The 12,184-nt window shown below is 36.2% G+C and overlaps 1 protein-coding gene across 3 annotated transcripts in view; it reads left to right on the forward strand.

The window, feature by feature from the left end:
* LOC107573804 (hyccin) overlaps positions 1-12,184 on the forward strand; it is a 36,585-nt gene that overhangs the window by 22,488 nt on the left and 1,913 nt on the right. For 2 of the 3 annotated variants that reach the window (XM_016260254.1, XM_016260255.1), the window contains exons 4-8: positions 327-506; positions 4,401-4,481; positions 5,801-5,916; positions 6,046-6,141; positions 7,940-8,056. In XM_016260254.1, coding sequence (XP_016115740.1) covers positions 327-506; positions 4,401-4,481; positions 5,801-5,916; positions 6,046-6,141; positions 7,940-8,056 — 590 coding nt within the window. The remainder of the gene's footprint in view (positions 1-326; positions 507-4,400; positions 4,482-5,800; positions 5,917-6,045; positions 6,142-7,939; positions 8,057-12,184) is intronic. The other variant, XM_016260256.1, reaches the window with a different exon arrangement.

A 12,184-nucleotide genomic window follows, 5' to 3' on the forward strand; every position in this document is an offset into this window, starting at 1 on the left:
TGTGGTATTTTTTGACAATATTCTCTCATCATGACAGTAAAATAGGGCATTATATACTGCAGTATTTCCTCTCAATCAGTAGAAAATTTGGTTAACACCCGGTCATGCATGAAAAAAAATTACCGTCATGTACTGTGAAACCGGTATAATTTAGAAAAATACCGTGATTTGTGGTCATACCGCCCAGCATGAATATATAACTTTTTTGGGTATAAATGATTTCTTCTAAAATCCTGCTTTAATCTGTTTGTATTGTATTTAAATCAGATTTGTGTTTGGTGTAGTGGTGCACTGGTTTGTAACGGGGATGTGTTTGTGTGTGTCAGCTGCTGGAGCCGGTGTGTCATCAGTTGTTCGAGTTTTACCGCAGCGGCGAGCCGCGTTTACAGCGCTTCACTCTGCAGTTTCTGCCGGAGCTGGTGTGGAGTTACCTGTTGGTGACGGCGGCGAGAGATCCTCACTGCAGCGGCTGCATCGAGGCACTTCTGCTCGGCATCTACAACCTGGTGAGAGCCCTGCTCAACTAACACATGCTGCACACCACAGAGGTGACCCTGGAGCACAAAAGCAGTGTTAAGTCGCTGGAGGATATTTGTAGCAATATAAAACATTATTTACCCCGTTTGTATCTGCGAGGTGTCCGTTACACATTTCTCCTGTGTGTTAACGTAATTATGACTGTCGAATGCCTGACTTGACTCTTGGTAATGTATTTTGCCCCCCGCCCCCAAACATATGATTCGGCTATCAGTCGAATATCAGCAAGATTCGAAAATTCAGATTCGGCTATGAAAATCCTTAGTCGGGGACACCACTAACATATGTATATGTATATATATATATAAATAATGGTGCTGGGCGGTATACCGGTTCATACAGAATACCGGTGTTTATTTTTTGTTATGATATGAATTTATGTACTGTGAAACCGGTATAATTTAGAAAAATACCGTGATTTGTGGTCATACCGCCCAGCATGAATATATAACTTTTTTGGGTATAAATGATTTCTTCTAAAATCCTGCTTTAATCTGTTTGTATTGTATTTAAATCAGATTTGTGTTTGGTGTAGTGGTGCACTGGTTTGTAACGGGGATGTGTTTGTGTGTGTCAGCTGCTGGAGCCGGTGTGTCATCAGTTGTTCGAGTTTTACCGCAGCGGCGAGCCGCGTTTACAGCGCTTCACTCTGCAGTTTCTGCCGGAGCTGGTGTGGAGTTACCTGTTGGTGACGGCGGCGAGAGATCCTCACTGCAGCGGCTGCATCGAGGCACTTCTGCTCGGCATCTACAACCTGGTGAGAGCCCTGCTCAACTAACACATGCTGCACACCACAGAGGTGACCCTGGAGCACAAAAGCAGTGTTAAGTCGCTGGAGGATATTTGTAGCAATAGCCAACAATACATTGTACATTGTACACAATACATCTTGTGTAGTATAACTTGTGTTTGTTTGTTTGCTGGTTTTTATTGTATTTGTTATACTTGTGTTTTTTGAATTGTTTTTGGCATGAAAATAGCCTTTGATGCTGACATGTCATTGAATAAAAATATACTACTACTAATATTATCCATATGACTGCGCTGACGCTCTCGGGTGGGAACAAAACTCCAATCCCAAAAATAAAGATCCTTATGGGTGGTTTTGTGGTCCAGGGTCACAAATGATATTATCATATGAACTCACTTAAAGAGTTATTTTGTATAATTTTGCCAGAAAACGTTTTAGAATTTTTATCATATGTTAATGTAAGAAATCTTGTGTAGTATAACTTGTGTTTGTTTGTTTGCTGGTTTTTATTGTATTTGTTATACTTGTGTTTTTTTAATTGTTTTTGGCATGAAAATAGCCTTTGATGCTGACATGGCATTGAATAAAAATATACTACTACTAATATTATCCATATGACTGCGCTGACGCTCTCGGGTGGGAACAAAACTCCAGCTGAATTTAGTTGAATAATGAGGCTGTTATCTTCTGTAGAGCTGCTTTATACTCTAGATAAATTGATTTTTCATAATTGATGAACTTGGCAAAATTGACACTATAATTGAAATGAATTGAATCAGCATTGAACTGAATTGAGCTGAATAATGACAGTATTCTTTTCAATCAACTTTGCAGCATTGACACAGCTATTGAATAAAACTGAAACAAAACTGAATCCACTGAATTGAATTCAGCTGAAGAATGGTTTATAGTTGGATCGAATTTGTTTCGTAATTGAAGAACTTTGCAAGATTAATGTACATAAATACATGTTTATAGGGCCTTCTGTTTTATTCTTTTCTAAATTCCGTTGTTTTGTTTTGTTTTTTCTCCACTTGTTCATTTTTCAGCATTTTCTTTTTCTTTTTTTTTTTTTTTTGGTTTTAGTTTTAGTTTTTTCTGGACTGTGTATTAATAGTTACATTTAGTATTTTATTAATCAAAAGTAATTTTAGTAATCAAAAAGCATGACTAATTAATTAAAATCATGAAGCGTACACAGTTTACCAGCAATTTTTTTAAAGTTTAACAAAATGTACACTTTTAGGGGCTTATGAAGTACGTTTTATTTTTATTTATTTTATTATTATTATTATTATTATTATTATTATTTATTTTAATGAATTTATTTATTTGCCAAATTCCACATTTTTCATTTTGATATTTCTGGATTTAATTTGAATGGTTTAATTAAATTGTAAGAATTAAAGCATGTCTAATTAATTTAATCTTTTAATCAAATGAAAATTAAACAAGCCCTTTTTTGCAAAGAAAGTGTTGCACATCAGATGTTTACCGTTAAATTGTATTTTTGATAATAATTTTGATTCAAAGGTTAAGTAATTGAATAGTAATGAATAATTATTAATAATATTTTATAAAATGTATTATTATTAGTGTTAGTACTATTATTATATTGAGACATACGTTCTTTTGTACAATCGCAGTATGTTTCTGTCACAATTTCTTCATGTGAAACAGAACTTTTATTTTGGCGGGTTGTCATGAAGACCTTTGAGTTTCTGTGTGTATATCGTATGATTGTTTTATTTTATTTTGCTCATCAATTTTTAATCAGCAAACGAGTTCACATAAATGTGACTTGGAAAAATCTTTGAAAGATATTCAAGGCTTTTCCCCGAGCCCTAAAAATCATGTCAAGAAATGGTGTAGATGTGACTCAGAGAGGCTTTTCCGGTGAACTTTAGCTGTGGATTTTGCCTTGAGCAGGAAGTGGTGTTTTTATCCGGCTGTGAGAAGGGAAGTCTTTCATGGGTTTTACGCCCCGTGAAGTCGCCCTGAATGTCAGAGTAGCTCAGCTGTCAATCAGCGACAGACGGTCTGTGGGTGTCCTGTGTTTGCAGAGCGACACTGAAATCTCACTCGATCTGCTCTGAAGAAGTCTCGAGTCGTGTGAACCGTTCATCATGACTGTGCTGAAATGTTTCGACATCTTGTCAAACTCGTGACACGTTCACCATCAGTGCTGAGGAGTGACGAGGCGCTGAGCTTTATCCGAGCTTCACTGTGTTTCTGACTGCAGCTCAGTTGTTTTCCAGATTTATGTGACCAAAGGCTTCGTCATGGTCTTTTTGGTCATATTATACACAAGCACAGCTTTACAGCTCAGAGTCAAAATCCTTTATCCCTGAAACATGTTTTATTAGATTTAACTTTGTACAGTATATATATATATTACATGTAATTTTAAATTAATTATAATTTTTTGGGGAAGTGTTTTTGTAATATTGATATATTTAAAGTTTTATATTTATTTTTTAGGTGAAATAAAATGTATATAGATATAGTATTTATATTTAATTTGTAATAAATGATCAGACTTTGGGGAGGGGGTGAAATACAGTTTTGCTTTTGTTTTTTGTCTCTATGCATTCTTTAGATGAGTTTTAATTTAAATAAAATGAACACTTTGGGCAAAAACCTTGGTTGTGGCTAATAGGGATCCAAATAAACGAATAAACGTGTTTGTTTCGCTTTCTGACAAAGACGGGCAGCTTTTGTTTTCAGTGTTAAAGGAACTAAATGAAATTGCAGTGCAAAGGAAACGCATTAGATGCTTTATCTGGTTGCTTTCATCATTCTGCCAAAGAGACCGATGGGAAATTTTTGTAATCTTTTTATTTTTTTAATGCAATCCTGTTGTCTTAAAATGGTTGGTGTTTTTGGGTGAGCTTTATTGCTGTTCTTCATCGACAGCACACAAAACGAGTTAAATACAGTAAATGCGACACCTCTATGTGCTCATAAATCTCATAAATATGCTTATTTGTAAAGGCATCGTCATTAAGGTTATTGCCTTGTTTATCTTCAGTACAGTTGCAGGGTTTTGGTGTTTGCATGTTCCCTCGTGTGTCTGAATCCGTCATGTTGATCATTTCTCTCTCTCTCTCAGGAAATCGTTGATAAAGACGGGCAGAGTAAAGTGTTGTCCTTCACCATCCCTTCCTTATCGAAGCCATCGGTTTATCACGAGGTGAGTCGATCTGATCCGTCTCTTAAGCCACAACACCGGTTACGTCACTTGCCCACCGTCTTTTAGATTTTTTCTAGTAATAAAAATCATTTAGTTCAGTTAGAGAACATTTCATTTATCACGTGATGAGAGCGAGTCGAGCTGACTGACGAGAAGGGTGAGGTGAGAAAGACAAGACCAAAGACAAGCTTGCAGTTCGATTCAATATCGATTATTATAGATAAATGTGACTCTCGAGCACAAAAGCAGTGTTAAGTCGCTGGGGTATATTTGTAGCAATAGCCAACAATACACTGTATGGGTCAAAATTATTGATTTTTCTTTTATGCCAAAAATCATTAGGATATTAAGTAAAGATCATGTTCCATGAAGACATTCTGTACATTTCCTACCGTAAATATATCAAAACTTAATTTTTGATTAGTAATATGCATTGCTAAGAACTTTATTTGGACAACTTTAAAGATGATTTTCTCAATATTTAGATTTTTTTGCACCCTCAGATTCCAGATTTTCAAATAGTTGTATCTCGGACAAATATTGTCCTCCTAACAAACCATACATCAATGGAAAGCTTATTTATCCAGCTTTCAGATGATGCATACATCTCAATTTCGAAAAATTGACCCTTATCAATCAGGTTTTGTGCTCCAGGGTCACATATATCAGGTACAGTACATGCCAAAATTTCTCAAGGAACAAAATTCTCTTAGCTAATGCTGTAAAATATACATGAGAGTCAGTTGGTGCTACATTACTATAATATTGAAGGTTAAAACAGACTATAAATTTAGGCTATAAATTACACTTAATGAAGTTGGTATAATAAAAGTTACATAATATTTCTACGTCAGTTCGTTTTTTTTTAAATCTAAAATTTAAATGGTGGCTGTCATGAAACAAATTATAAATGAAACATTGAAATGTGACGTTACGTGACATTGTTTTCAAGCCGTTATATTGACGTCTTTGCGTGGCTGAAACACCGATTGAGAGATTACATGAGACAGGATACGGATTGTAAAGTTGTACTCTTATCTTCGGATGTTTAGTCATGTTTATTTTGTGCTGAAGCTGGTATTAATATAACTTGTGTTGAGTTTGTTTGCTGGTTTTTATTGTATTTGTTATACTTGTATTGTTTTTGCCATGAAGATGCTGACATGGCATTAAATAAATATATACTACCACTGCTACTACTACAAGCTATTTAAAAGCGAAAGAAAGCGAGGATGCGGTGATCTTGTCACACGTTGATTTCCTCACGGAGCTCTACTCTGCATCTGTCCTGACTCTCCGTCTCTGTGTCCCGCCCCCAGCCATCTTCCATTGGCTCTCTGGCCTTGACGGAAGGAGCCTTAGCCAATCACGGTCTGAGTCGTGTGGTGTACAGCGGCCCCCACCTGCAGCGCGAGACCTTCACCGCGCAGAACAGGTGCACATCAAATATTCATCCCGCGCCCCACGCTTTTATTATAGCCATCAATTTTTAATCAGCAAATGAGTGCTGACTGGGGATTGAATGGTGTGTTTTGCAGCTCTAATTTGATGATGTGTGTTTTAGGTTTGAGGTGCTGACGTTCCTGCTGCTGTGTTATAATGCGTCTCTGAGCTACATGAGCAGCTCGTCTCTGCAGTCTCTGTGTCAGCTCAGCTCCAGGTTTGACACGCTAACATACAGTTTCAGCCTATAGATACACACTGTCCGTTTTATAATGAACTCTTGAGGGATGTGATGGACCAGCACAGAGGCATAAATGACAAATGTTTGAGCACCAACGTATGTATGTATGGTCAAAATTAATTGATTCACTGCTTTAATTGCTTGTTTGCTTTAAGAAATATATAATCTTGAGTGCGTCTCCTGCCTCCTTGTGGTGTCGCTGCCAACTTTCAATCCAGACCTACTCGTTTGGACCGAAGTATGTCAGGCAGGGCAGTAATTTGGCTGATATTTGGCTTTTTGAGGTTTCCAGTGTAGGTCAATCTCCATTTAGTTGATTAAAATAAGTTAATCCCTTTTGTATCCGTTCCCAAATTAATAAAAAAAAAAGTTTAAATAAAAAATCCTTCATTTATTCAGTAATTGCCAAGCCTATTTGTTTTTATTTAGTTAGTTTAAATTATATTCAGATTTAATTATTTAAATGAATTTATTAAAATACAATGCATTCATTTATTTAAATTTTTATTAAATTCTTAGTTTAATTTTTATTTGAAACAATTAAATAATTAATGTATATAATTATTTAAAATGATTTAGTGTGTTTATTTATTTATTATCAGTTACCAAGGTTGTTAGTTGGTAAATAAATCAATTAAATAAATAAATATTCACTTATTTAAATGTATTCCTTTTTTTTCTTTCTTCAAACACATTATTTATCATTAATTAAAATTTTTTTGTGAATAAATATTATTTTTAATATTATTTCGATTTTATGTCATTTCACCTAGTTTATGTGCAATTTGTGTTTGTGTGTGCATTTTTGGACAGTGTGCAGTTCAGATCTGTGTGCGTGTGTCTGTGTCTGTGTGTGTGTGTCTGTATGTATGTGTATTTGTATGTGTGTGTGTGTGTGTCTGTATGTGTATTTGTGTGTGCGTGTGTGTGCGTGTGTGTCTCTGTGTGTGTGTGTGTGCGTGTGTGTCTCTCTCTCTGTGTGTGTGTGCGTGTGTGTCTCTCTCTCTGTGTGTGTGTGTGTGTGTGTCTCTCTCTGTGTGTGTGCGTGTGTCTCTCTGTGTGTGTGTGTGTCTCTGTGTGTGTGTGTCTCTCTGTGTGTGTGTGTCTCTCTGTGTGTGTGTGTGTGTGTGTGTGTGTGTGTGTCTTTCTCTGTGTGTGTGTTAACATTTTTTTGTGAATAAATATTATTTTTAATATTATTTCGATTTTATGTAATTTCACCTAGTTTATGTGCAATTTATGTGCATTTATTATATGCATTTTTGGACAGTGTGCAGTTCAGATCTGCTCTCATCGGGTCTTCAGGTCGGGTTTGTTGTGAATTTGTGAATAAAAATCCACCTATGATCCTCTCTGCGTCCAGTCACCCTGATCCTCTTATAGACCTGCACGCACTCAGATCTTCAGATCTGGGGTCTTCAGGTCGGGTTTGTTGTGAATAATGCGTCTCAAATCCACCTATGATCCTCTCTGCGTCCAGTCGTCCAGTCCCTCTTATAGACCTGAACGCACTCAGATCTGTGACCGCTCACGGTCACATGACTGATCACTCAACCAATCAGCTGGCGTTTACAGCTGAGCGAGCAAAGATCATTCCCTCGACTGCAGGCCTCAGGTTGAGCGGGTCAAAGGTCACATCACACTCCCTCATGGGCCTGAGAACACTAAACACTGATCCTAGTAATGAATTCACCCCGGTGGACGACAAACGTGGGCTTTTCATTGAACATGATTCAGATTTTGATTGAGTTGTTTGTGTTTTGGTGTGTTTTAGAGTCAGTATCTGTGGATATCCGCGGCAGCAGGTGCGGCGCTATAAAGGCATCAGCTCGAGGCTCATGGTCACGTCAGAGTTCCTCGTGCAGCTCATCACCGGCATTCATTTCGCACTGTGAGTCATTCAGAACAAACCTGCTATCACATGTGTTTATGGGAGTGGCGGAGGGGGGAGTGGCCTCAAGTAACCCCCCACGCCCCGCCCACCTCATTATTATCAATGAGCGTGACTGGTGGGGGTGTGGCCTCAAGTCTCCCCACGCCCCGCCCACCTCATTATCATCAATGGGTGTGGCCTCAAGTCTCCCCACGCCCCGCCCACCTCATTATCATCAATGGGTGTGGCCTCAAGTCTCCCCACGCCCCGCCCACCTCATTATCATCAATGGGTGTGGCCTCAAGTCTCCCCACGCCCCGCCCACCTCATTATCATTATCACACTTTCATACTTTCATACTTTCTTTAATATGACTGTTCTGGTCAAAGTGAAACTAGGTAGATGCTTACTAAAAGAATAGATTATTTATTATTATTTTGTTTCTACTCAATCATTTTGTTTTAAGCATGTATATGGTATTTTTAATTATCATCACTATTATTATTTAATTATTATTTATATATTTTTTCTGTGGAACACAAAAAGATCTTTTTGGAAGATTTTGTTAATGTATGAAAAAAGATTCATCAAATATTTGGCCGTTTTAAGATTTATCTCCATCTGTCGATACTTGACTGAAAGTAAACTGTTACCTTTTGCATCAGTTCTGAAATTTAAAAATAGTTATGTAATTTGTAACCTTTTTTTTTGTTTTATTCTTTTTCTACTCAATCATTTTGTTCTAACCCTGTATACTTTGATAGTTTTTATTTATTTTTCCTGTAGAATACAAAAATATTCTTCAAAAATGAATTAGGCCAGTTAATTTTGAGATTATCTGCATCTACTAATAATCATTTTTAATTTGACTGATTAAAAATAAGTTGTTCCCTTTTGTGTTAGTTCCCAAATGCAGAAAGAGTTATGTGATTTTTTTAATGCTATATTTTTAAGTATATATATATTTTAAAGTATTTTATATATATTTTTTTTAATAATAATGTATAACTTATTACTGTATTTTTTCTTCTTTTTTTTTTCTTCTTCTGTGTAACACAAAATTATATTTTTTGGGATTCTGACATATGTGGTCACACTTGTATGAAAAAACTAAAATGTTGGGCAGATTTGGTCATTTTGAGATGCTCAGAATATCAGAATATGCCCATAACCATTTCCATTTGGCTGGGTAAAAATAAGTTGTTCTGTTTTGTATCAGTTTCCAAATTTTTGAATAGTTATTTAATTGCTTAAAACAATGTTAATGACTTTTTTCTACTGTTCTGACCCTGCATACTTTTATTTATTCATTTTGTTTCTTTTTTTACATAGTGTTTTAGGTTTTTTTACTTCATCATTTTGGTGATGTTTGGTTTCATTTATTTATTTATTTTATTTTATTTTATTTTTTCTGTGGAGCGCAAAATGAACTTTTTGAAGGATCTTGACAGATGTGGTCACTTTTGTAGAAAAAAAAAAGTTCAGGACTATTCTTCAGTATTTGGCCATTTTGAGATCATCGGCATCTGCCAATAATCACGTCCTTTTGGCTGATTAAAAATAATGAAATAAATAATCCTGTGTTCCATGGATAACACCATATGAGTATGGACTAAGATGAGGCTGAGTAAACAATGACAGAAATGTTATTTATGGGCAAACGGTCCCTTCACTCTGTGTGTGTGTGTGTGTCTGTGTGTGTTCTCTGTGTGTGTGTCTCTCTCTCTGTGTGTGTGCGTGTGTGTCTCTGTGTGTGTGTGTGTGTGTGTGTGTGTGTGTCTTTCTCTGTGTGTGTGTTAACATTTTTTTGTGAATAAATATTATTTTTAATATTATTTCGATTTTATGTAATTTCACCTAGTTTATGTGCAATTTATGTGCATTTATTATATGCATTTTTGGACAGTGTGCAGTTCAGATCTGCTCTCATCGGGTCTTCAGGTCGGGTTTGTTGTGAATAATGCGTCTCAAATCCACCTATGATCCTCTCTGCGTCCAGTCACCCTGATCCTCTTATAGACCTGAACGCACTCAGATCTGTGACCGCTCACGGTCACATGACTGATCACTCAACCAATCAGCTGGCGTTTACAGCTGAGCGAGCAAAGATCATTCCCTCGACTGCAGGCCTCAGGTTGAGCGGGTCAAAGGTCACATCACACTCCCTCATGGGCCTGAGAACACTAAACACTGATCCTAGTAATGAATTCACCCCGGTGGACGACAAACGTGGGCTTTTCATTGAACATGATTCAGATTTTGATTGAGTTGTTTGTGTTTTGGTGTGTTTTAGAGTCAGTATCTGTGGATATCCGCGGCAGCAGGTGCGGCGCTATAAAGGCATCAGCTCGAGGCTCATGGTCACGTCAGAGTTCCTCGTGCAGCTCATCACCGGCATTCATTTCGCACTGTGAGTCATTCAGAACAAACCTGCTATCACATGTGTTTATGGGAGTGGCGGAGGGGGGAGTGGCCTCAAGTAACCCCCCACGCCCCGCCCACCTCATTATTATCAATGAGCGTGACTGGTGGGGGTGTGGCCTCAAGTCTCCCCACGCCCCGCCCACCTCATTATCATCAATGGGTGTGGCCTCAAGTCTCCCCACGCCCCGCCCACCTCATTATCATTATCACACTTTCATACTTTCATACTTTCTTTAATATGACTGTTCTGGTCAAAGTGAAACTAGGTAGATGCTTACTAAAAGAATAGATTATTTATTATTATTTTGTTTCTACTCAATCATTTTGTTTTAAGCATGTATATGGTATTTTTAATTATCATCACTATTATTATTTATATATTTTTTCTGTGGAACACAAAAAGATCTTATTGGAAGATTTTGTTAATGTATGAAAAAAGATTCATCAAATATTTGGCCGTTTTAAGATTTATCTCCATCTGTCGATACTTGACTGAAAGTAAACTGTTACCTTTTGCATCAGTTCTGAAATTTAAAAATAGTTATGTAATTTGTAACCTTTTTTTTTGTTTTATTCTTTTTCTACTCAATCATTTTGTTCTAACCCTGTATACTTTGATAGTTTTTATTTATTTTTCCTGTAGAATACAAAAATATTCTTCAAAAATGAATTAGGCCAGTTAATTTTGAGATTATCTGCATCTACTAATAATCATTTTTAATTTGACTGATTAAAAATAAGTTGTTCCCTTTTGTGTTAGTTCCCAAATGCAGAAAGAGTTATGTGATTTTTTTAATGCTATATTTTTAAGTATATATATATTTTAAAGTATTTTATATATATTTTTTTTAATAATAATGTATAACTTATTACTGTATTTTTTCTTCTTTTTTTTTTCTTCTTCTGTGTAACACAAAATTATATTTTTTGGGATTCTGACATATGTGGTCACACTTGTATGAAAAAACTAAAATGTTGGGCAGATTTGGTCATTTTGAGATGCTCAGAATATCAGAATATGCCCATAACCATTTCCATTTGGCTGGGTAAAAATAAGTTGTTCTGTTTTGTATCAGTTTCCAAATTTTTGAATAGTTATTTAATTGCTTAAAACAATGTTAATGACTTTTTTCTACTGTTCTGACCCTGCATACTTTTATTTATTCATTTTGTTTCTTTTTTTACATAGTGTTTTAGGTTTTTTTACTTCATCATTTTGGTGATGTTTGGTTTCATTTATTTATTTATTTTATTTTATTTTATTTTTTCTGTGGAGCGCAAAATGAACTTTTTGAAGGATCTTGACAGATGTGGTCACTTTTGTAGAAAAAAAAAAGTTCAGGACTATTCTTCAGTATTTGGCCATTTTGAGATCATCGGCATCTGCCAATAATCACGTCCTTTTGGCTGATTAAAAATAATGAAATAAATAATCCTGTGTTCCATGGATAACACCATATGAGTATGGACTAAGATGAGGCTGAGTAAACAATGACAGAAATGTTATTTATGGGCAAACGGTCCCTTCACTCTGTGTGTGTGTGTGTGTCTGTGTGTGTCTGTGTGTGTCTCTCTATGTGTGTGTGTGTGTGTATGTATGTGTGTGTGTGTGTTTCTCTCTCTCTCTGTGTGTGTGTGTGTGTGTGTGTGTCTGTATGTATGTATGTGTGTGTGTCTCTCTCTCTCTGTCTGTCTGTGTGTGTGTGTGTGTGTGTGTGTGTG

This window comes from Sinocyclocheilus grahami, unplaced genomic scaffold, assembly GCF_001515645.1.
Source record: "Sinocyclocheilus grahami isolate Dianchi unplaced genomic scaffold, SAMN03320097.WGS_v1.1 scaffold2039.1, whole genome shotgun sequence".
NCBI lineage: Eukaryota > Metazoa > Chordata > Actinopteri > Cypriniformes > Cyprinidae > Sinocyclocheilus > Sinocyclocheilus grahami.